Below are 25,763 nucleotides of genomic sequence, written 5' to 3'. Positions count from 1 at the left end.
AGAAAGAAAGAAAGAAAGAAAGAAAGAAAGAAAGAAAGAAAGAAAGAAAGAAAGAAAGAAAGAAAGAAAGAAAGAAAGAAAGAAAGAAAGAAAGAAAGAAAGAAAGAAAGAAAGAAAGAAAGAAAGAAAGAAAGAAAGAAAGAAAGAAAGAAAGAAAGAAAGAAAGAAAGAAAGAAAGAAAGAAAGAAAGAAAGAAAGAAGAAAGAAAGAAAGGAAGGAAGGAAGGAAGGAAGGAAGGAAGGAAGGAAGGAAGGAAGGAAGGAAGGAAGGAAGGAAGAAAGAAAGAAAGAAGAAAGAAAGAAAGGAGGAAGAAAGAAAGAAAGAAAGAAAGAAAGAAAGAAAGAAAGAAAGAAAGAAAGAAAGAAAGAAAGAAAGAAAGAAAGAAAGAAAGAAAGAAAGAAAGAAAGAAAGAAAGAAAGAAAGAAAGAAAGAAAGAAAGAAAGAAAGAAAGAAAGAAAGAAAGAAAGAAAGAAAGAAAGAAAGAAAGAAAGAAAGAAAGAAAGAAAGAAGGTAGAGATTTAAAAAAGAGGAATCCAGCCAGAAAAGAAAATGTAGGTAGTAGTTTCAGTTTCTGCTGCAGTCTGGGTCGAGCAGGGCTCACTCCCATGCTTGGACCCAAGGCTGTGTGGGAGCTGTGCCAGGCCACCCTCATTGCCATGCATTGCCAAAAAAACACTGTGGGCAGCAGCTGGGAAGGGGGGCGGAAATCCCACTCACAGGGACTGAGAGCACAACATTTTAGGGAAAAACCAGGCCTGCTTTTTCATCACCATCTTGATGCTCGCAGCCGTCAGTGGTATCACCTCAAACCACAGACAGCAACTCACTTCAGGCATAAGAAAGTTGGCTACAAAGCACCTCCCATCAAGGGGCAAACGGAAGCACCCTAAGCCAGTTTGCCTTCCCACCAGGCTGGATCACCCACCCCTGACTCTGCATCACCCGAGGTGTCCTTGGAAGCTGAAATCCTGTTGATTTGCTGTTCAACTTGTGCTTGGACACATCAGGTACCCTGCAAGAATAAGGTGGTACATCAGAGTGTGTGAGGATTAGCACATCAAAAGGCATTACAAAGGGAAGCAGGCTGTTAATTTACTCTGGTAAAGACAGTGACAAACTGTGGGGGTTTTATCCTTTATCTCTATCCAGGGCACCGGTAGGGGGGAAAGGGTTGTTTTGGTGCTTTTTTTAACACGGGAGGTTTTGCAGGGGATTTCCCAGGCTTGGGAAAAAGTCTTTGGCTGAAGTTGATGTTTCTGGTGTTGCATGAGTTATCAGGATAGCTCCGAATAGGAGCTGACTTAATCCACCATTGTTAGATGCTGGCCAATGCCAGGGATGGTTGCACCTGCCTGCACACGCTGCCCTTGTGCTGTCATCAGCAAATAGCTGAGCACTTCAGTAGCAAACTGATTTTATAGCTGTGAAAGGCTCCAGAGCTTCCATGACTACTTGGGCCTTACAACTCCAAAAGTAAGCTCCTCAGGTTGCAATCCCCATCTGAGCCTTGTTCTCCTCCACACCCTTCCCATATGAACATTTGCCCAAGCATTCACTTTGATGTCTGCACAACATGGATGTTGTTCAGGAAAAGTTATTGGGTGAGTCACTGGGCTGGGATCCACTGGCAGCTCATCCTCCTCCAGGTAGGCTGAGGAGCGAGCAGCCCAAAAACTGCTCTTGGGGTTAAAGTAGATTATCCCCTGAAGAGCAAACCCTTTTATTGCTCCAGAGTCTTCAGCATCTTCAGCTGGGTTTGCCAGAAATGCCAAGCTGAGACTCAGCTGCTTGGCCTCTGCATAAAAGAGCAAGTCTAAGAGTTAATTTAACGGGTTAAGCCGTATATAAACCTCCACGGTATGGCAGATATCAAAGAGCAGCACTGTTACTTAAAAATTTACTTTTCCAAGCTAGACACAATAACTGGGGAGTGGGAGTGACAACCTAAACCTTGTCTTGAACTGCCAGCTGGTGAATTCCCCACAGGAGGTATCTAGCCTTCCCTCTTGGAGAGAAAAACTTCCCCCACATACTCAGTCAGAACAGCAGCAGAACCAGATCTGAATCTGGGCTGAAAGGAGCCAATTAATTTCTGTCTCTCAAGTGGATGCTAGAGCAGTTTAAACTCTGTTTAAGCTGGTAGAGCAGTTTAAACTTCAGCTCCTGCTAGTTATAACTGTTCTTTCTGTGCAAATGCATTTATTTTCTCTAGCCATCAGTTCTGCAAAACAACTAGTCTGTTCATCCACGAGGTTTAGCAACACTACCTTCACACCTTAAGAATTACTGTTATCGAAAAAACACAGTTGCTGACAGAAGTTGCAGCTCACACCACACCTCAACATCTATGAGTGTTGCTAAAGCTAGATACAATCCTACCTTTGCAAATGTTAAAGGCGCTGGGTTTACTTCTGTGAAGTCGAGCTGAGATAGTGGGAAAAATGTATTTAAATTTATATTTGCTTGTGTTTAATGTCATGTACAGATGTGCAGGACTTAAATTTTTGCAGTCTGGTTCTGCCCTTGCAAACATGCTGCTGGGCAAAAAAAAATTTGCTCTGGTGATTATGCATTACCTAGAAATTAAAATAGATTGAGTACACTATAATAAATACATGCCAGAAAAAATACAAAGAATGTGTGGGAATGCCTATACTTTATCTCAACATTTCTTAGCAAAATAATTTCCTTATGGTGTAATCAAAAATGGAAAACCAGCACCTAACTAAATTAAGTGCCACAAACATTAATAATGGTTAAAATTACCACTCAATTTATTTTTATACTGGATGTTCTTCAAAGTTGTAGATTGAGAATTGCTGAAATGTTTTAGGGATTTGTTTCTCAAATCAGAATACTTCAAAGATGAAAGCATTGACTTGAATTTTAACATATAAAAATCCTTAGTGAAAGGAAATAGATATATTTTTTGCAAAGGAAAAAAAAGGAAAAGAAAAACTTTAAAAGTTCCCCTGATAGTTACAGATGGTTTAATCTTTGGAACCTATTATGTGTTCATTTTCCCTTCAGCATTAATTATACATAATTACCACCACTTTACCCATACCCTTTCAAAAACGAAATCTGTTTACATTTTTCACATATGTTACATAAATGCAAGATTTTTAACGCAGTTTTTCCAGAAACGGGATTTCAATTTACCTTCTGAAGGACAAGGGGACCCAGCGCGCGGCAAACCGGTTTTATTTAAGTTCCTTTAATACAGTTTAATTACTTTTAACCTCTGGAAGCAATTAGGTTATCACCCTTTGAAGTGCGGCAGACCAGCTGCCGCGCTGGGCAGGAGAGCGCTGCCCGCTGTTAGAGCGGCCCTTGCGCGGCGCGCAGCACCCGCGCAGCACCCGCGCAGTGCGGGGAGATGCGCTCGGCGCGGCCGGAGCAGGCGGGAGCTGCCGGGAGAGCCAAGGCACAGGCTGGGGAAAGGAGAACTCACGGTCGGCTAGAAAGGGAGGCTCTGGCCAAGGCTGGGAGCAGCGCTGGTGTTGTAAAAGATTGAGGAGGATTGTTCGCACTTTTCGACCTTATAATTTTACCCTGCGCACAAACCACGAAATTGTACGGCTCAGCTCTTCCTCTTTTTTTTTCCTTTTTTTTTTTTTTTTCCCTTCATTCTCTCTCTTTCCCTCTCTCCCGCCCGCCGCAGATCGCTGTCAGGTGGCTTTTTTTCCCGGCCGCGCAGGGATCAAAGCGCCCGCAAGGAGCAGAAGCGCCCATGGTGGGGCTGACACTCGATCTCCCCGGGCAGGGGCACCGCCGGGCGCTTCCCCACCAAGGGGCATTTCCCCCCGGGCTTGGGAGCGTGGCGTGTTTCTGTCCTGCTCCCCGCTTCCCCCGCGGGGACACTCGTTCCCCGGTTGTTCCGCCTCGGCGCTGTCCTCTGCGGGTGCCTCGGAGATGGGAATGCCAAGAGAAGGGGCACCTCCCTCCTCCCGACCCCAAACCCTCCGCGCCCGGCAGCAGCTCCATTATTTGCATGTCATGTTTATAACCTGGTGGAAACCAAGACTGATATTTGTGGTCGGGAGAAGATGACTTTCACCTCTCCGGATCACTCTCTTAAATAAAAAAGAATTGACCAGCTATGGGCGTAAGCATTTATCTTGAGTTTGCGGTCATTATCTTTATTATATTGCCTCGGCAATAAATAAATCTAGTAGTTACTACCCCACAATAAAACCGTAGTATATGGGACACCTTACTATTACTTTCTTAACAATCTGCCATCTCTTCACCTCTAAATCTTCCCCGTCTGCCTGGCCCTCGCGGGTCGCTCCCGGCCCGCAGGCGCGGAGCCTCCGCGCCGCTGCCTCCGCCTGTCCCGCCCTACGCGCTCCTTTCCATTTTTCCTGGTGATTCCTCCCCAAAGAGGCGCCCTCAGGTGCCAGTCCTGCCCGCGGGCATCCTCGGGGGCCCATCTCGGGTGGGCATCCCCTGGGTGGGTGGGCACCCCCTCGAGGGGACATCCCCGGCACTGCGGTCCCTTTATGGGCATCCCTCAGCCCAGTGCCCACCTATGGGCATGCCCCGAGTGGGTCCCCCATGGGCAACCCCGCCTGAGCCAGCAGGTGGGACCCCCCTTTGGGACCACCACGCTCCCACACCGCCACCCCAGCCCTTCCACCCCTACCCCGGCCCACGGGGATGCTCCTCTCCTGTTGCGGCCGAACCTTCACCACCCCCTTTTCTTGTGAGGATTTTTTTGGGGCGGGGGGGCCGGGGAACAGCCCCATGCAAAGGCTCAGAGCAGAAGGAAAGCGCTGCCGCTGCGCCAGGGAGATTGCACCACGGCTCCCTGGCTCCCGCTGCCTCTCTGGTTCTTTTTTCCCCCCCTATTCCATAGGTAAATGTCCACGCAATAATATTTATTTACACTCCGGATGCTGCGAGTATTTTTTAATTGTATTTTACCGGGGTGATTCCTTCTTGCTTTTAAAACAAGCGGCTTGGAAAAATATTCCCATTTGGGGCAGGAGCAAAGGAGAGGAAAAGGAGGGGTGGAAGCATTTTTATTTATACCTTTGACATTTAAAAGAGCATAATTAATTTGTCCTGCTTGCATTAACATTGTTGAGGAAGGTTTCAGAAAGCAAACCAGCAAAGGGAAGGGGGGAGGAAAGATAGAAGCTCGCCTAGAAAGCTTAGGATTTTTTTTCCCTCTTTCAGATGTGTAATCAATCATTCGAGTAGGAGGCAGCAAAATTGTAAAGATTCGATAGATTAAAATGCAAATGAAAGGTAGAAAAAGAAACATTAACATGGCAATCAAAGATTTAATAATCGTAAATCACGGTGGGGTTTTTTTTGTTGCAGCTGCAGTTTGTGTGTTTTTTATGTTTTAATCATGTTCGTTCTATAAATAAATAATTTCTGAAACGAGACTAATTTTTCACTATTTTAACCGTGGGCTATGGCACTAAATATTTTTTTTTTTTTTTAATGTATGGAACTCCAGATTGCCAACTATCAGACTAGGAAAAGGGAAAAGATAGCTAAGTTGGATTAGTTCACGTTTGAAATTTTAAGTACAATGCCTTTGCAGTGCCGACCGCTTCACTTTCCAAATGAAATCCTTAGAAAGTTTATTTGGAATCATGAATGTTTATGTAAAAGCAGACAACCGGCGATTTTTTACAAGGCTAATGGTAGCGCCAACCCTCATTCCTGGAAGAAATACGGAAAAAATATATATGTATATATATATGTATGTGTGTGTATTTTTTTCCTTTTCTCTACATATGTAGGTATAGGAAAAAGAGCAATAACACTTAGGCTGTATTACCTCAAAATAAAAGCCTTGCTAAATTTCCAAGGGAAGATTAAAGAGGGGGAAACCTGGGGAGAGAGCTGATCAATGCGGTGAAGGACAAGCAGGATTTCGCTCTCCCCCCTCGGTTTAGCGCGGCGCCTGAAAGGGAGGCTCCGGGACTGCCCAGGATGGTTGTGGCAAAACCAGCATCCTTCTGTTCTGGCTCGGCTTTGGTCCCCCCAAGTCCCGGGTTATGGGGTGCAACGGCTCGTCCTCTGGGAAAATGGCTGGGAAATAATTCTTTGAACTTTTGGGCTCAGTGCATGGAGTTCATTTTGCGCGGCGACGAGGGGGAGAAAGGAGTTAATCTTTACTTCGTTGGCAATCTTTATAGAGCCGAGGGAGAGAGAAAGGAGAGGAGGAAAATTTCCCCGTGGGCTGCTCCGGTTTGGGGCTTTGCGGCAGCGCTGCCGTCTCTAAAGAGCGCTCGGCAAAAAGAAACCGGTACAAAACCCAGCTAAACGCGGAAAACGAGCCCCGTTTCTGGGACCTTCTCCTCCTCGCCGAGGGGCCCGTGCCCGTCCTGTTCCGCCCTCCCCGCCTCAGCCGGTGCCCCGGGCAGCGCTCTCGGGGCGGCCGCCGCTCCGCGCCCCGCGCATCCCCCGCGCCCGAGGGGACACCGCGCCCGAGGGCCCCGAGGAGTCCCGCGGCAGCACCCCCGCACCGCAGCCCTCAGTGCGGCTATTCGGGATTTGGGGGCAGAATTCACCAATGGGTTTTTTTTTCCCAGCAAAATCACATTGTACCCACTTTAATTTTTCCCCTCGCTAGAGCCCTGTTTTTCCCCCACTTCCTCTCCCGGACCGGGGGGTCCCCGCAGGACGGTCCCAGGGAGCCGCGCTGGCTCCGCACGCCGGCTGCCGGGGCCGCGCTCCGGGCCGTGCCCGTGACTTGTCTGCCAGGCGGGGAGCGGGGCCGGGGGTCCGGGGGGGCCCCGCCGCCTCCCGCAGCCCCTGACCCCGGCATGCACGGCGCGGTTCCATTGATCATCCCGGCCCCCCACCCCCTCCCTTTATGAGATAATGCAATTACAAACATCAATAAGGAGCTGCGAGGGGAATCATTATGCGGTGACAGTGATAAATGACGGTGCAGAAATAGCATGCTTTTTTTTTTTTTTTTTTTTTTCCCTAACAATCCAGGGGCTTTGGGGGCTGAGCACAGTCACCAAGGTAACAGATGACATCCAAAATGGCACCAAAGGAAAAAAATGAACAGTCTTTCTTTCGCCTTTCACTCTTTTCGCCCTGCTCTTCCAAAAGAGTTAGTTGGGGCTTTGGAAGCAGCTGCCACACAGGCATGCGGGTATTTCCACAAGCATTAAAGGGACGGGGAGGGCTTGCTGGCTGTCACACATAAAGCACCAGCCCGGGCCGGGAGCTGAGCAGCCACCTCCAGGAGGCACCGGGAGCTCCCACCCGAGGCGCGATCGCCCCCGCTCCGTTCCACGCACGCCCGGGGACAGCGGCCTCCTCCCGGCCCGCGGGAAACGCCCGTTCGATTTTATTTACGACTAGAAATACAAATATATATACGTTATTATCACGGGCGGCGTAGCAAGGTCAGGGGAGTAGAAAAATATTTTTCTGTTTTCCACGCAGGTTTAGGAAGCACGCAACAAAGCCCCAGTAGCGGGAACTTTACGCGCAACAGCGCCAGGAGTGGAAATATTCACAGCGCGGCCGAAAAGTGCCGCTTCTGAGCCCAAAAGCAGCAGCGGCTGCGGGTGGCACGGGCGAGCCGGCAGGGCAGGCACACCCCACGCGAGTCCCTCTGCCTGGAGTGGGACTCGGTCTGCCCCGCTCAGCTTGGCTGGAATTTGCTGTCCCCCCCAGAAAAGCCCGCTTGGGGGTGAGGGTGCCTAGAGCAGACGCAGGGCAGGCCCCGCGCAGCGGCGCGCTCGGGCTCCGCGCTGAGGGCTCTGGCCCCTCTCCAGCCTCTCTGAAAGGGTGCGAGGTCAGAGCGCTGCGCTCGCCTTGCGCGGCAGCGCACGCACCGGGCTCCGCGGGGCACGAAAATAAAAGGGGGGCGCAGGAAATCGGGGCCAATACAAAAAAAAGAAAAAAGAAACCCCAACAACATCAACAACAACAACAACAAAAACAAACCCAAACCAACAAAACAGAGCGTCGCTGAAGGCTGCGCAAACTTTAGTCCGGCAACGCGCAACATCCGCGGCGCTGCGCGGGCGGCCCCGAAGCCCCCGCATTCCCCCCCCGGTCACTCTCCCGAGCCCCCAAGAGATGGCAGTCGAAGACGGCTTTCCTCCTCCTCCTCCTCCTCCTCCTCCTCCTCCTCCTCCTCCTCCTCCTTCTGCTCGTCGTCGTCCTCCTCCTCCTCGTCCTCCTGCTGCTGCTGCTGCTCGGCGGCGGGCAGCGGCAGGACAGCGGGCTGCGAGCCGCGCCCGCTCCCGCACTCCGCCCCCGCGCAGCCCCGCGCAGCCTCCGGGGCCGCGGAGAGCGGCGGAGGCGCAGCCGGGCGGCCCAGCCGGGCCTCTCCGGGCCCCCCCGGTGCGGTGAAAGGAGGGTAGCTAGGAAACAGCGAGCGGCCCGAAAAGGCGGAATTTCCAACGTGTAAAATGTTCTTAACGGAGCCATTGAGAGAGTGCAATAAGGCGTGAGGGGGAACTAATCTTCCCATTTAAATGTTTGTGGCAATTTTATCTAAATGAATTTTAATGCTAAACGAGGGATAATTCCCTATTTGTAACCCGTTTACTTCTCTTTCCTGTGCCTCTGAAGCTGTCTAACATCATGCGATGAACAATAACAATAAAAATACTGTCAAGGCATATTCTTCATTTTGAATGTGTTATAATTACAGCTGATTAAATGTCTTGGGATGTAATAGTGGATTTAATTTGAAATGTGCCCCCCTCAAAAAAAAAAAAAAAGTCTCATGGAGGAAGGTCTGTGCCCCACTCCGCAGCGGCTGCGAGGAGAAGGGACGCGTGTGCCCTCGCCTGCGAGAGGGCGGTTTGTTTTTGTCTTTCAAGAAATCTTTAAAAAAACCAAAAAACCCAAACACATAAAAACAAAACAAACAAAACGAAACAAAACCAAAGAACAAAAGCAAAAAAGCGAGCCCCGTTCATCCACGTTTTGGCAGAAAAATGTCATTACTCCGGCCTCACAAAGAAGGAGCCGGGATGTTCGGTACAGCGGCCCTTTAAGAAAACGGGGGGAAAGGAGGAGGAAAAAAAAAAAAAGAAAAAAAAAGAAAATTCAGAGTTAAAAAAAAAAAAAAAAGAGTGGGAGGAAGTCCCAGCCGGGGAGGAGAGGTCCCCCTTTGGTGGCCTGCCTCATTCAGAAAGGTCTGCACTGCCTGCCTGCAGCTCTGGCTGCACCCCTGCCCCCGCCCAGCGCGGGGGTACCGGGGGAGCGCAGAGCGGGGATCCCCCGGGAGTGTGCCCTGGGATCCTCCGGGACTGTGCCCGGGAGTCCCCGGGAGTGTGCCCTGGGATCCCCCGGGATTCTGCCCTGGGATCCCTCGGGATTCTGCCCTGGGATCCCCCGGGATCCTGCCCTGGGATCCCTCGGGATTCTGCCCTGCAGGCCGGGACCCTCCCGCGGGGCGCTGCCTGGCTCGCGAGAGGCTGGGGGGGGGCTGCACTATTTTGCCTTAATTAAGATATTTGTGTCATTTTCCTAGCCCAGGGAATCTCTATTTTTTCTTGTGTAGCTGTAACTTGACTTAAAGTGAACGAGGTCTCGCAGCGTGCACAGGCCGGCTGGAGCTCTCGCACTCACTGGCTGCGGCACAGAAAGCACAAATGCGAGAGGAAATTGGTTAATGAGGGTCTGCACTGGCCTTCCTCGCAGAGGTCCAGCAGCACCTCGTCCCCTTACAGATATGCATTGCACAGGCAATGTCTGCCAAGTTTTATTTTCCTCTTTCCTCAGTATGCTCAATTCCAGTGAGAAACTCAATAATTTGAACGGTGTATTAGACTATAATTTGGGAGGGAGAGGGGGTAACACTATTTACAAGTTTCTGTCCACTAATGCCCTACAATATTACATTTATTAAAAGGCAACAGTTCCCATCCTGACAATTTACAGTGCAAGTTCCAAGAAAGTTTCTTTATGCAGCGTAGCATTAGTTTTACATTCTTTAAATATGACGCTGATATTTAAATAGCAAATGATAGGTAACATCTCCAGAGCCAGCTGAATTTCGTAGATGCTCGGCTCTCAGCCTGGGATAGAATGGCTACAAATACTGCATGGGGACAGGAAACAAATTTTGCAAGCAGTGGAGTCACCATGACAAAAAATAATTTGTTTTTATTTTAGATTCAGATTTCATTACTGCACTCAAACTACTACAACTGGGCTTTGAGTTATTATACAATCCAAACTGTTTCAATCAGAAACTCTAAGACTCAGTGTGCAATGATTATTATTAATAATAATTAGCTCCTTGGTTTCTTGATAGAAAAAGGCTATCAACAAGCATTTGTTTAACCACAACAAAAGTATAATTAGCTTATCCCACTTAGTAAATCTGTATGCATGCCAACTCATACCAAACTGCTACTTTTACAAAAAATTGCAATAATACAGATCATTTTTCCAGTCCTTTTTGCACAAAATTTATTTACAATGTATACATAAATGCTCCATGATGGGACTATGGAAAAAAAAATGCACACATGACCGATGTCTTGCCCAGAAAGAAAGTCAACATATTAAAAATAAATCTTCAGTCCATGTTTTGAGCTGCATAAAACAGGAAGTGATGTACAAGGTGGTGGTTGCTGCATGGGGACAAGGATGCTCTGATGTGACAATTAGGCTTCAAATACACTGCCTTTCCGTTTCCATGCTTCCTCCTACCAGTCTCCTTAAGACACTGCCTGCAACAGCTGATTAATCATTGTTGATGACTTCAGTTTTTCCCATCCTTCCCGATTTACATCTGTTCAGGCCAATTCAAATATGGTGAGTAAATGAATTAGACATGCAAATTCATGCCCCAGGCTAGAAAGAGAGAGAGGGAGAGAGATGGGGAGAAAGGCAGAGAAAGGGAAGAAAGACAGACAGAGGAGGAGGGGGGGGAGAGAAAGAGTGCGCATGGCTGAAATCCTAGGATAGAAGAAAGATTCTTCTGCCTGACATAGTTATTTTAATGCTCTAAAAATCCTGCAAATAAGCCCTTTCTGTCATTTGCAGGATAAGTGTAAGGCTTCTTTTTTAATGTAAGGAGGCTTCTGGAGGAAGTGAAGAGCTATGGAAACAACACACATAGTGTGGAAAAATTTCACATTTTTTTTAAAAAATCTATAAGAAACAACGTAATATGGATAACAGTATAATAGCATTTTACAATATTTCACTCTTTGTTTTCTTAATGTCTTATATAGGTATTCAGCATGTCCCCAGAAGTTGACTTCAGTTGGTGTTTTCCTGCTTTTCAGGGTCCCTGTGAAGAATTGGAACGTCCCTTGGTCCAAAGTTGACGCCAAGAACTCCATAGTCATTGCAGAAAGACAATGTTTGAAATCTACCATCGCTGCAGACAACGTGTATTTCCCTTAAGCTACTGAGCATGAATGTCCATCACTTGTCCGCTCACTGCTGGCTCGCCGGTATGAAGCATTGTGGGGCTTGATGCTGACATGGGCATTCCAGGGTGGGGTGGTCCTCCATGCATCATCATCACTGGGTGGTGAGGGTGTCCAGGAATGTAGGTATGCATGGGGGGGCCATGACGCAGCTGAGCAGGATGGGGGGGCATCTGGGGCGGCGTATAGCTTGGCTGTCCCATATTCATACCCATTGGACTACCCCGAGACACATAATCCCCTGGCATACTTGGCAGCCCTGCAGAGGGAGAGAAAGAGGCGGCGGTGAGTGGTGGCACTGGCTGTGCCATCCATGGGGCTGCCAATGCTCCACTGGGGCACGGCGAGGCCGTGGGCGTGCGAGTGCCGCTGCCTCTGTGCACCTGGGAGTCTGTGTATGGCTCACAATGACGGCAACAGGAATGGCCCCCGAGTCAAAAAGAACCCCCAAGAACATCCCCTCCCTTCCAAATACAGAGTTTGTGGAGACAAAACAGCTTTCTGCTTTTATGGTTAGGAATGTATGTAATGGAGATGTTCCTGATGTGGAAGCTTGCCAGAGGCAGTGCCAGCTTGAAGATGGCTAATGCCACATGGAGGGCTCTCAGGTGGGCTCCATTCCCCATGACCTTACTCCAGCCACCTGCCTTCGCCTCCCCACTTGTAAAAGCACGCTGGGAATACAAGGCAGAGAATCTGCAGCAGCTAACGAGGGACTTGGGAGAAGCAATGGGTTAAATAGGTGTCAAGGTTTATCAACAGCTATTTATTTAGCTCTTGAGCCTGATCTCTTGGAATCTGTCCCAAATATTTGTGCCATTCAAAGAGATGCAATCCAGCAAGGACATACATCACTGAACAAAGGCCTCATACGAAGCCGAAATTGATAGGATTACTAAGTATGATTGCTAAATCAAACTTGTATTTTTAGACACATTAAAAATATATACATAAATCAATAACAGTTATCAATTATTTCTTTATCCCCCTGATCACCTCTGGCTGCAAAAAAATCAGACTCCCAACTCAGTCAAACCTTTCAGTGGGTTTGGGAGAACAATAAGAAAAAAATTGGACCTAAAACAATAAAACCTCCTGCTTTCTGTGGGCCTCTGCCTTCTGCTTGGATTGCTGTAGCTGATGGGAACTGACAGGTGTATTGTTTCGGAGAGCTATAAGCTCCATAATCATCAAGGGTGAAAGGCATACGCTATTGCTAAGTAGGTTCAATTGGCTTTAGTTCTAAGTAAGAGCGCGCTGTGAATGCGCCGAACACCTTGGAATCAGGTCTCAAGGCTCTAGCAATGAATAGCTGCTTAATCTAGCCTAAAGGAACAGTTTTGAACTAATGAAAATTGCTTATAAAATATACTGTACTCACAGCTCTTTAATCAAAAAAGATGATAATATTTTTTGTAATAACCTATTAATTTAATTGGTCACAAAGCATAAAATACATCATTTAAATTTAATTGACCCAGAAACTAAGAAACAATATTTAAATTAACTAAGCTAGAAATTTTCATGATGAGGTAATAAGGCTATTGCATTCCCAAGCTCAGAGGAATGTTTTCACAGCTAATTGTTAAAACTTAGTTTTGACTTGGGCTCAGAGAAGACTACTATGAAATACACTCGCCCTGGGTAACTTCAAACCCTATGTTAATATAGGCTGGGGGCACAACAAAGATGCTGAAATAACTCTTTTAACTCCAGAAGAAAAGCAAGAGAAACAGAGTAAGGCATCATTTAAACATGGTACCAAGTGCCTCAGTGTTTCAAACCACTTAACTATAATGAAAAAAACAAAACAAAACCCAAAAATTTATACAATGTATTTATCCCTCGAAAAAGACAAGAGGGAAAAAAAAAACTGGGACAGTTTTTCTAGGCTTCCTTTGCAAGGTCTGCCACTGAAGATTGCATTAATGATCTCTATTTTTGTATACTGAATAAGTCAAATCCATTTGTCACACTGCAAGTGATGGCATACTTAATTTGGATATAGTCAATTAGCCTGGGCTAAGCTCCATAGCCTGCTGCGCACACCTCTATTTTGTATTCTCTCTTTTTCCTTTGCCACACGTAATCCCATTATGACGGACAGACAAAGAGAAATAAACTTGAAAAAAAAAAAGAAAAAATCAAAGTTTCATCCATTGCTTTCCAAAATGCAACTAAGTGAAGCTGCTGGGTTTTGCTTGTTTTTTTTTTCCCTACCCCATGAGAAGTCTCTGTTTGGCTTTTTTGGTGTCTTGCAGGTTAGCGGGAGAAATGTAACTCATGCATCAACTGCGGTTAGACAGATTTATGACACTTTGGGGACATGCTCTTTCCTCTCCCTGTGCTGCTGCAGACCGCTTACATTTTGCAAATCAGTCTGTTGCCAAGACGACGGGCTCCCCCACCTCCCTGGCTGCTCCTTGTTTTGTCATGTGCTCGGGGATGGATAATAGCATCAATGTATGGCGGCGTCGATGTACGGCAGCATCGATGTACGGCGCGCGCGCGCAGGGGGTTTGGGAGCTTGGAAAGCTTGAGCTGAACCAGAGGGAGACAAAACCCAAAGGAGCCCAGGCGTAGGATGCATGGATGGAAAGGAAGGAACAAGCATGAGGCTATGGGCAGGGAGAATATAGGGAAATGCAAGAAGACAAATATCCCTCGGACAAAGTGAGAACAAAGACCTCGTTTGTACTTACTTCCCCCTGGCTTTGCCATTGGTTACCTAGGTGAAGGTTACATGTAGTGCCACTGCCCCTCCATGCCCATATTCATGCCCATTCCACTCATAGGTCCTAGAGGGAGATAAAAATCCAAGAAGATGCCAGAAAATGAGCAAAGTCAACAGATAGTGCCAAAAGCCCCTTTCCAAAACACAGCACGGCAGAGGGTCCAGGACCGCTCGAGCGAGGAGACGCCTGGTTTCCAGTGGTGTGGAAGGTAGGCAGAAGACAGGTGAGGCAAGCAGGCAGCGCGGACGGTGGCAGAGGGCGGAGGTGTGTTTACCTGTGGTGGTGTGACCGAGGCCACCCGTGAGGGGGCAATGCTGCCCAGGGGCTTACCTGGCGCTCGGATGCCCATGTGCTGCTGGCCGTCCATCACAAAACCTCCCATCGGCTGCCCATCGGGGTTATAGGGTGTTCCTTGACTTACTGCAAAGGTGCACAACATTTATTTTTAGCAAGAGTCAATATGGTCACCTCTTCTCATGGCATCAGGACACAATCCCCCCACCCATGGGCTACTAATGCCAGCTCTAAAAAGAGGGGAAAACATCTACTGTGTGAATTTAGCTGTTGGACTAACAGGCATACTTGGTTTTGGCCTGATTTTCTTCTGTAAGTTTGGAAACAAAGTTAGCAAACTGAAATCTTGAGACATGAGGAGCCCCGGCTCCAGCTGCTGCCGCTGCTGACGTCAATGCAAAAACCTGTAGAGGAGCTGGATTTTATGGCTGGAATAGTCACACTGAAATCTCAGTGTGTTAAATTACACCCTTGTGCCTTCAAAGGGCAGGAGCTGAACATGTCCATGCCAGATATTTATGTCTAATGACAAATAATCAAATGTATTTGAAAAGGAAGTGTGGCCCAAAGGCATCTTGGACAGCGATGGATTTGGAGAGTTTGGCAGGGAGACTCAGAAAACAAAAGCAACTGGGAGTAATGGGCTATGATAATCCTTGATGGTAAATACCCACAGAGAGCCACGAGACAAGACCCCAGATAGAACCAACGTGTGGAAATGTAAAGTCTTTTAATAAAATAGAAATAAATACCCCCAAAGTAAACAGCAAATGCTCAGAAATCCCAAAAGAAGAGCCAAGAGACAAAACAACCCTGTACAAGTACCACTACCTGAACTGGAGGTTTTCACTGTACGTTAAAAGCTGGCTTCAGAAGTAAGCTGGCTTGGGTTATTAAAGCACATAAAGCTCTACCTCATTGAACGTCTTTGAACTTTACTGAGTCCCACAAGTGATTCTGACCCCTTTGCCCTTTTGACAGGTAATAAAGTTTACAGCAATTCCACACCAAGCCATGCACCAGGGAGTGGTCACAGGAGCAGAAGGAGCTGGGAAGAAAAACTCCAAACAATGACTAAAAAAATACAAGAATAATTTGGATCTTGTTCAGAAAGTCTGGTCACGGAACAGAATATTTTACTTTCCTTTTTTGAATTTTCAATGTCTTTTTTTTCCAAAATTATTAGTCATAATTAAAGAAAGTTGCTTGCATTTTAATTGTCAGTCACTCCCAGCATTCACTGCTCACTTATTTACCAGGTACTGGACCTCCTGGTGAATGGCTAGAGGATGGTATTTGCCTATGTGGCTTGAATACAGTTACTGCTGGGGACTTGCCTGCTCGATTGGACTGGTCTATCATGGGCTGAACTATTCTTCTTCTAGCATTAATAAACCTGCAAGAAAAAAGAGGAAAGCAAATGGTTAGGGAAGGGATGTCTTCCACCCATCCCCAAGCCCTCTCGCCTTACTGTGGTGCTCTCCATCAGGCTGCATGGGGATGCAAATACTGCTAAACCTCTAACCCGGATGACCTTTGAGAGCACAACCTTGGGGTTTCCAAGCTGATTTATGTTTGCCTGCTTTTTACCACAGTTGGACACTTCCATTTCATCTTTTCATGGGGGAATTAGCTAAGTTTTCAGGAAACAATGCCAGAAACGCTCTTCTCAATACAGAATGGGGCACCAAAAAAACAAAAATGTGTGAAGCTGGCGAGATGCTTATGAGGGCATCTGCTACCTCCCCCCTCATTAGTGTCATTTCTGCCTTATGTCCTCTGACTTCTTTTTCCAATTTTTTTCTTTATCAAAACCTGTCCCTACCTCTTGCAAACCTAATTTCCTTTTAATGCCCACTATTAAGATAATGAACTGTGATGGCAGAACCCCATCAAATGAGGGAACGTCTGGACTTTTATCACCACTAAGTCACACTGCTGGGGACTTCAGAGCCATGCATTCCTCCTAGCCATTTCTTGGTGGGCTTTTTCCCCCCTCCCTCTCTTTATGCAAAGTCTGAGGGGGTCAAGGCGAGGTCATAGCTTTACAGTAATTGAATTTATAATCCTGTTTTCTCCAGCTAGGCCTGACCATTTACAGCAAACATCTTGTTAAACTGTAATTACTGGACTACTGAAAATTCCCCCCCCCCCGAACAATGAAAAGAAGATCTTTGGAAATAACAAAAAAAAGGGAGGTAGAGTAATTTTTAAAAATAGCTGTCTGCAGCCTACTCTTTGTGTTTTTGTAGCTCTTTGCCTCAGTTAGTCCTGCAATGCTTATCTGGAAATATTCAAAATAATTTGGAGCAAAACAGAAGAAAGGGATAGATCACAAGTACCCTGATCTCCTCATGGTGCTGAAATCAGGAGGCTGGGAACCTGTCTGAATGAAGACCACTTGAAGAATATCTCTTGAGGTTTCATTCAGCAGAAAGTTTATTTAAAATCCATTTGGAAAAAATCGAGACTTAGTCATGGCAAAGCTACATAACCAGACTTTGTGCTCTTTGTGAGAGAGAAAAAGAATAATAAAAATGTATGCCACAATATTTACTAGTAAAGGAAGAAGTGTGAGTGTGGGCTAAATCATAGCACACTTATAAAATGGAATAGGAAAATCCACAAGGGAATAGTTGATGCTTGTTTTCATTGCCTTTGCTTGGGGTGGCTTAGCAGGAGCTCTCCTACCACAGAGATAAAGCCACCAGGATCTTTCCATGGGAATCAGCTCTGCCCACCCATTTGCCTTCACTAGAGGGGAGAAGAATAGCAAACCGCTGCCCCATGCTGTTTCTTTTGCCCTCATCAAAGAGGAGCACAGTGACTTCAGACTCCTCCTATCTCCCATTCCCCACTGACACCCATTACCCAAACTCCTGCAAAAATTAATCAAGATGTTGAGTCTTTATCAAACCTGTCTTGATGAAACAGGCTCAAAGGCAGCAAACCCAGGAGCCAGTCTGGAAACCTTACACCTGAACTAGGTCATGTTTTGTCAGCAACAGTATTGGATCAATTTTTTCTACACATTTCCAATAAACACCCCCTCTTGACTCCAGCAAACAGTGTTGCAAATCAGTTTATCATTATCTTGTACAAACCATGAAAATTAGAATCATGTGAGCAGAAGGTTAGACTAATTTTCCTTTCTCATTATAAGCACAGGTGTAGCACAAACACCATGTGAAAAAAGCAATTAAAAAAAACCTGCTTTTTTTCCCCCATTAGCTGCCTTAGCTCCATGACCAATTAGAAAATTGTTTAATATCTGTAATCTGCATTTGCAGAAAGCAATTTTCACAGTAACTCTTCGAAGTAAAACAACACCACAAAACCCTAGTGCCTCAGCCATTTCTTTCTGTGAGTCTGGCAAGGGTCTTGCTGTGTTTTCTCCATCCTTCTCTTTCCCCACTGCTAGGACCTGGTAATGTGGCAGGAGGAGAGAGGTAGCTGTGAGAGTGACTGGTCACTGAAATAACTTTTACCCCAAATAAATGCTGAGCAACATTAGGCACGTACAACCTCAACTTCTCGACTTTTTCTTCCTTCTCCTCCAAACTACAAGCACTTTTAAGATGGAGGGGTGCCTCAAAATAATAAACTGTACTATATATAGTATTGTTCGTATACTAATATCCTAGAATAAACTATATATCTAGAGTTTACCAATAATTACCCACAAGATGTGCCTATGGTAAAATATAATCTCACCTGTTTGCCCCATGCTATGGTTTGGGATATCTGCTTTAAGAACATTTTACACACAGGTACTTAACAGTTATCTTCTTCCTACGCATTCATGTAAGTATTTTCTATAAGTAGCAATTCTGCCAAACAGCTCAGTGTTTGGATGTCTTTGGGGGGAATTCAGACACAAGAACATTTTCCTTCTGGGCAAAGTAATAAAATGACATTCTTGCTCCTCCCACTAGAAGTCAAACGGAGGTCAGCTCCCCATCCTTGTATCTGTTTAAATAAACTGGTCTAGCTGTTTGTTTCCAGGATGCCCTTTAACCTTCTGTCCCAACCTCCCTGCCTTTGTAACACAACGCTTTACTTTGCATTATAGTAGACTCCAAACCACCGAGCATTTAAAAAAAAAAAAAGAAAAAAAATAGAAGAAAGTATTCACTTTCAAGTTTCTTCCTGCCTCCCAAACCTAGGATTTCTAAGAACCTATCAGATTAAAACAATTAACGTAGCTTGCCTTGAGAGAGCACAATACAGGCTGTGATGTTTATAAAACACATTTGAGAACTTGCAAGCAAAACTGCAAATTAGCCGTTGCTGCAGAAATATATGGGCATGTGGTTAATTTCTTCATACTCTCAGTTTTTTTCTTTGAGAGAACAGCCAGGATCTTTTGATCACTCTTTGAATTTCCAAAGTGCCAGGCTGATTTGAACATCAGCAAAAACAATGGAACAGAAAAGCTAACAGGAATAATCTCCCTTCCCCTTTTGCCAAATGTTCATATTCACCTATCTTAAGAGACAGAAACTCTAAATCACTCTAATCTTTAAAACTTCAGAGAAATCAGGACCTAAAAAAGGTATTTGCACACTAACTACTACTGAGATGGAGTATTATCAAAATACAATTTAGCGTAAAACTTAAGAGAGACGTATAGCCTTACTCATGTGAGTAAAGAGCCAATCAGGCTCAGAGGCTTGCATGAAGTATTTCCAGTGGTCTGTGTCGGGGTATCTTTGCTCTGATGAGGAAGGGGGTTTTTTGGTTTGAGTTTTTTGCCTCAAAAGGGTTGGATCAGTAGTGGCACAACAACATAATAATATCCCTCAGTGTACAAGTTGCACTCAGCAAAGTGATGCCTTGGGCTGTCATCTTTTTTTCCTTTCTCTTTTTTTTTTTAAGAGGATTTTTTCTTTTATTGTTTTGTTTTGTTTTGTAAAGGGAAAGATCTGGCATGGAGAAAACATTTGAACAGTTGGGCAAACACAGAAGTTTGAAGTATTTCCTAATTTTCTCAAGTTAACTTTTCCTTGTTCTTTTCGGACACATGGGATTGCACTTTCTGCCATGTCCCAAAAAGTAAGAAAAACCCAGCAATTCCACCTGCATAACCCTAAAGGGGAGTAAGAAACCCTATTTTCTCCCATTTGCATTTCACTAGGATGTTTTCTCTTAGGCTCCTCGCCTGGGGTCTGTCTGCAGAGGTCACGGGCAGGGTCCCTGGTTGGAGCACGGCTGGTCCCACGGGTGCGCTCCAGCCCCAGCCCCAGGGATGCAGCAATCTGCCTCTGCACTCTGACCTTCAGCTTGGCCGCCCTCGCTGCCATGCACAAGTTTTGTTTCTTCTCAGCAAGAAGCTGCATGGCTAGTGATGACAAAAGACTTATTTTAGTTGGAATTGGCTACAATAATAGCAGCCAGAGAGCAAGGATTTTCAGAGGGTCACCAAACCCTCCGAAAGGCACAGCTCGCTAAGGCTCAGGTTACAGCCCAAGTGACGTTTTCCACACAGATCTGTTCTTTCTCCCTTCCCCTTGTATTTCACTTCTGTTGAGTGAATAAAACAAGACCTTCCTCTGCTGTCACGAATTTCCAAAGTCACCTTTGCTCAAGAATCGACAGAGTGATTGTGGGGACTTCCAATTTGCAGTCTTTGAATGAAATTTTCCAGGACCAGCTGTCTGAAAGGAGATGCTGAGACTTTGCGGTCTATTGAATTTTTCTCCGTCCCCAGCCCTCCAAAATGAGGAGAGTTTCACACCATTACTGACTTCTGCTACTTGGAGTCACAGGCTGCTCCCTCTCAATATTGTCCCGAAGCGCTGCATGCCAGAAGTCTGTGTTTCACTGGTAGAGCCAAGAAATTCCTGAAAATCTCTCTGCCTCATTTTCTCCTTGAGCTCCTTCTAGCAAACCAGGCGTAAGAAGAATGAGAAAGCCCACATTACCTACAAACCCCAGTGCTAAAATCTCTCATGCCCCTCTGAAGAAAACCAGAATCTTTCTTGACAACAAACAAATCATCATTTTTATAACGGATGCCAAAGTAAACATAGCACTTCAAACTGGCAAATAATTCACTTGTAAAACCAGTTTCACTCTTTTCTGCATAGAGGGATCCTTCATTTATACAGCAGCAAAACAACATTCTCTATTCAGCACTTAATTCCTCAACGCTTAACAGGTTTATCTCTAATAAAACCAATTTAAATGGAAAGCATGCTATAAACCAAGATTATTACACTTCAGTAACTGCTTTATTCCTTATTTTAAGATATTTTCATTTTTTTCTGTGTTTGTTTTCCAGAGATTTTTAAAAGAGTCAGTTAAAGAAAAGAAAAAAACCCTATACCAACACAGAAATCATTTCACTGAATACTTTCAAATGTTTTAAAAACAGCCTTCAAAATAGCAAGCTGCCGCTGTAATTATGAACAGAAAAAATAACTGCAGACTTTCAAATGGTAATCACATCTCCCCATCCCTAAAATGAGAAATAAATGTTAAAAGAGTGCTTACTGCCGTTATTAGAAAGTTCTGATCCTGAAGTCAGTTAGTGAGCTTAATGACCCGTAACTAGCAGTCATTAGCAATCCATGCTCTCTGTACTCCCTTTATTTGTAAAGAAAAAAAAATCCAAGACACTCAAAAAACTTTGTTCAATTTAAAGTCAAACCTTATGAAATCATGTTTGGCAACTTTTCTTGGTTTCTCCTCCTCCTCCTCACCAAAGACAGTTCAGGACTGCAATACATCATTTATAACACTAAATGGAGGTAGGGAGGGAAGAGAGTACAAGGGCTGCTCACCGCCCACTCCAGACACGTAATATTGGAATATACTCCAAAGACAGAGAGCCCATCCATCAGGAGCATCAGAGAGGTCTCCTGCAAGCTCTCCTCTTCCTCCCTCCTCTGCTGGCACAGCACCAGTGTCAGGGATTGTATACAGGGCTGAGGGGATTTGCAAGACAATATTGGAGAGTGAATTGAATTAAATAAAATACTATGCAAAAACTAGTGATGAAAAACCACTAATTAGCTGACAAATTTGATGTAAAGCACTAATGAAAGCCATGTGTGGTTCTGCAATTTAGTTTTTAAAATAGCATCTGACTTCAAGCATTACTATGTGACCCCACCAATGGATTCATGTTGTGCATTCAGAAAAGTTGCTCTCAAACAGGAGAGTGCTATCAAATCTCTATCCAAACCATGCCTGCTAATGCAGGGAGCATATTGAGGACAAAAATAGAAAGCAGAGAGATGAGATCAGGTATGTGCTCCTTGTAAGAGAGCTGGCTATGCCCTACATTTTGGCTGGCCCAGCACGCACCAGCTTCACCTTTGGCCACCTCCCCTTCTCCCAAGCCCTTCAGCAGGGGAGCTTGGCAACTGTTCCAGTGCCTCACCAGCCTCACAGGGAAGAATTTCTCCCTCATTTCTAAAGTAACCCCACCCCCTTTCAATTTAAAACCCTCTCCCCAGCGCCATGGGACAAAACACAGACATGGTGATTGCCTTGGGGCAGCAGTGACCCTGGGGGTGGCCTGTCCTCTGGACACAGAAGGGATGTTTGGTGGCTTTCTACTGAGGTGGGACACAAGCTCCTGGCCCTGCTTCTCCCTTGGCCCAAAAGCTTCCTCTGCTCCATCTCTCTGCAGAGCTTCTTGAGGAGTCTTTCTACAAGACAGCTGGGCAGCAAACAATTCCGGTTTGCAAAATTTTGCCTGTTCTCCAGCAGGATGTAGCTGAGGCCTATTTCTATTTATTTGGCTAGTTCTGAATGAAAATTATGGAAGGGACTTGCTGGGGAGGAGTGAAGAGCAATTGTGCCTGGGGAAGGGATTCCTGGAGATGTCTTCCTGCTCTGCCCATCTTCTGTGCTCTTCTACATCACAGGTGAGCTGCTGTTGGCCTTTCTGGTATGCTCTCCTTCTCCTCCTCCTCCTCCTAAAAAAGCTTAGCCAACGTGGAACATTTCCAGTGAAAATCCAGATCCAGTATCCAGGCATCTCCCTGACGATGCCAGGGAGTCAGAACAGTGTTGCAGGTCTTGGCTGCACTGGGGAGAACTCTCAGCAACCTCATTCCCTGACACCACAATTCCCTCGGGGTGCAAAGCAGATGTAAACTCGCCCTCAGCAGCCAGATGATGTAAGGGCAAATCTTTACATGGCAAAGCGCCAGCAGAGCTGACCTCCCGTCTCTTCCCTGCTCCTAAATCCCAGCGCAGCTGTACTTTGCTGATCTCCATGTGCCACAATTAGCCTTTAAGGAATATGGCAAAGATTCATGTAGTAGAGCGGCACTAAGGCTGCTCTAACTCAGCACTGGCCCTCACAGAGTGGTTGGGTAGACAACATGCTGGCAGACAAAACCCTGACTCCCACAAAAACACTTGTAACAGAGGGTGTGCAGGCACTCTGAGAGCAGCCAAGGCTGAGATGCACATCTCACAGCTCTGTGTTTTTGCACAGCTCCAAGAAGGGTCTGAAAATCAACTTCCCATCTGATCCTTCAGGAGAGCTTCTCTGGACTCTGTAACTTGGGTCCTGATCTGGTGCACTCCAGCAGTGCAACCCAGCAGCTTTTCTTCAGCAGATCACATCAAACCAGCAAACCAGGTTCCATTTGATGGCAGGGATTAAGCTGGGAATGGGTGAGAGCTGATAGTAAAATACTGGCTATTTCTTTGAGAATATTTCTCCCTATTGCAGCAGTTTAATGTCCTCTATCTACTCAGCATAACCTCTGTTTTAGTGGAATGTAGAGTTTGTGAGAAGTGCCTGCATGATCTCTGAGCTTTCTCATGCCATACAAGTGCTTTAAACACAGGGGGTCCTCCTCCTTGAGGTCCAAGGCTTTTCCATACATCAGATGGTGAGCTTTGTCCAAACAGCTTTTCCCTGTTCCCTCCCTGTCCACCCCACATACAGCATGGGAGTTAGAAGCTGTGCCTTGTCCCAGCCTGAGCAAAAGAAGAGAGGCTGCTCCCACATCTGGCTGCTGGTTTAAACATGTTCTTATCACTGAAGGGTGTGAGAAAGGACCTGTCTATGCTCCTGGACGAATTCCTTCATCCTCCTCATCCCCAAAAGGCAATGAAGGAGTATGGAGTAACTCCACACACAGTTACCCCACACCAGCTCCTGCAGCCTGCAGGAAAAGGAGAAGCAAAGCCCAGGGTGGCCAAACCCAAACTCTTGACAAGTGTCTTTGGGAGAAAACACTCTCAGGGCCTCTAAAGAGAAAATATATGGGACCAGTGTTATACACGTGAAATAAGCTTTGACATCATTCTGGTCTGTACCCCAAGACACTGGTTTGGGGTGTTGAGGGAAGCTTTATTCCTGTGGTTGTGTCTTCCCCACCACAATCAAGACAACAAATACAGGCACATTGATGTGTTTTGTGTGATGTGGGCACCTGAAAAACTGGTTTGAATTCTTTTTTCCTTTTTTTCTCTCCCCAGAAACCACAAAAGACACAGCTCTGAGTCACAGCCAACCTGAAAAACAACCCCATACTTCTGAACAAACTCTCTGTGCCCCAAGACATCCCACTTCAAAACATTGTTTTCTAACCACTACTAATAGCCTACTTTGTAATCTACTTTATCTAAACATAATTTCCCATTAAGTGAAGTGATTCATTTTGCTTCTAATCCTACTACTGACAGCATTATATTCAGGGCAGAAGAAAAGACACCCTCTGAAAACAACACCAACAAAACACACACAGAGAAGTCAGAGGAATGTCGAAGATTAAAAGAATTTGAGAGACAGGGGACAGACAAAGCTTAGGGATCAGCCCCCAGATGGTACAAACCACCTTTATAAGCCAGGTGGGAAGTCAGACATCTCTGGAATAAATCTGAATTCCAAAGCAGCTATTGGTATTGAGCTTTATCCCTAGCCAAAAAAGACACAAGGACTACAGTGCCTGGGCAAGGGAAACAAAATAATCCATGACACTGTTACATGACCTAGATTTCATTGAACAACTGTGAAAGCAATGTTTTTTCAGCATCTCCTGCCATTTCTTTTATTTTTGAAAAGTCAAAGAAAAGGTAGAATCCTGGTGTAGAAGGCTGGTGTAGCCAGCCATGCATCACTTACACCAAAATCATTCCAGGGTAGGCAGGGCAAAACACACACCTTCAAAAGCACATCCTCACCCTGCCCCTCTGGGTGTGTCTCATTTTTGATAAGAGAAAATTGATTTAACCATGAAAAAGGCAACATTTGCCCCATTTTTACTATTTCAGTCTGAGCTTTCAACCAGGCAGTTTGTTTCACACAGGTGCAGCCTGGAGCAAGCGTCTGATTTAAGTGCGAGAGGGTCTCTGAGGGCACCTTTCTCCACATGCTGCTGTTTCAGTTTGTGATGCTTAATCACTCTGCACCAATCTCAGCAACTGTTGACACAAAATAGGTGGAGATCAGGTCTGTGCAAGCACAAAATACCAGAAAGGCAAACTATATGTAAACACTCTTCAGATAGCTATGACAAAAATAGACCAAAGCCTGACTTGCAAAGCAATGACAAGCCATTACTCTCCCCTTCTGTCTTTCTTTTTTTTCATATATTGAGGGCATGTAATTTTTTTAAATACATATAACAAGGATATTCTTTGCACTAGAAAGAAACCAAGACCTGTAGAACTGTATTTAGAAAGACAGTGCAAAGCACTCCCCTTACTTCCAATGCAGCATTTCCGCAACACAATAGTGTCCTGAATGGGTGCTTTTATAAAGCCAAACTCTTGTTTTGAGATGGTGTACACCTGAATCTCAGTATTTTTAAATAATAAGAAGAAAGCAAAGCATTCTGACCCCTACCCTGATCCTGCAGAGCAAAACTAGAGCAGGAGAGGAGAAAAGAGCAAGTGGAAAATGTCTGCACGAGTGCTGTTCCATCTTATTTCTCTGGCACCTGACATCATATTTGTTACAGCACATTAATGCACCAACTAAAAAAAAGGTTGTTGAGTATGAGACCACCCCAGAAGAGAGAAAAGAGGTTTTTTCTTGGTTGCATATTAACCTCTTGCTAGTCAGGACTATTGGCAGGTAAACTCTGTTTGCACTGTCTGATGCTCTGCAGTAGGAACCAATGTTACTTTCTCTCAAAGAAGTATCTATGTGACTAAAATAATACCAGCTTTAGAGGTTTATTTTGCTCAGTGCCCCGGGTGTCACTAATTAGCTCATCACTGTTAGCTTGGGCCAAATGATTTCACATTTGCTTTTGAAATAAATGGTGTTTCCTTTGCTGTTTTTTCCCAGTCTAAATCCAGGAGCTGTCAGAGCAATGGTTAGAAACATCTTTCCTTGGTGCTCGTGAATGGGATGACCCTTGTT

At 45.5% G+C, this 25,763-nt stretch overlaps 1 protein-coding gene across 5 annotated transcripts in view; it reads right to left on the bottom strand.

Moving 5' to 3' along the window:
- Positions 1-10,093: 10,093 nt before the first annotated feature.
- The window catches only part of MEIS1 (Meis homeobox 1), a 243,921-nt gene continuing 228,251 nt past the window's right edge, over positions 10,094-25,763 (bottom strand). For 4 of the 5 annotated variants that reach the window (XR_012579446.1, XR_012579444.1, XR_012579447.1 and 1 more), the window contains 2 exons: positions 14,459-15,818; positions 14,096-14,191 (listed from right to left, as the gene is read on the bottom strand). Coding sequence is in view for 1 of the 5 variants with exons in the window: in XM_074537012.1 (XP_074393113.1) it covers positions 11,369-11,652; positions 14,459-14,548; positions 15,760-15,818 (433 nt within the window). In the remaining 4 variants the exon portion in view is untranslated. Of the gene's footprint in view, positions 11,653-14,095; positions 14,192-14,458; positions 15,819-25,763 lie in introns of those variants that run through there. The other variant, XM_074537012.1, reaches the window with a different exon arrangement.

Source organism: Zonotrichia albicollis, chromosome 3 (genome assembly GCF_047830755.1).
Source record: "Zonotrichia albicollis isolate bZonAlb1 chromosome 3, bZonAlb1.hap1, whole genome shotgun sequence".
NCBI classification, from domain to species: domain Eukaryota; kingdom Metazoa; phylum Chordata; class Aves; order Passeriformes; family Passerellidae; genus Zonotrichia; species Zonotrichia albicollis.
Note: the sequence above shows the minus strand (reverse complement) of the source record. Positions and strands in the feature narration are given on the sequence as shown.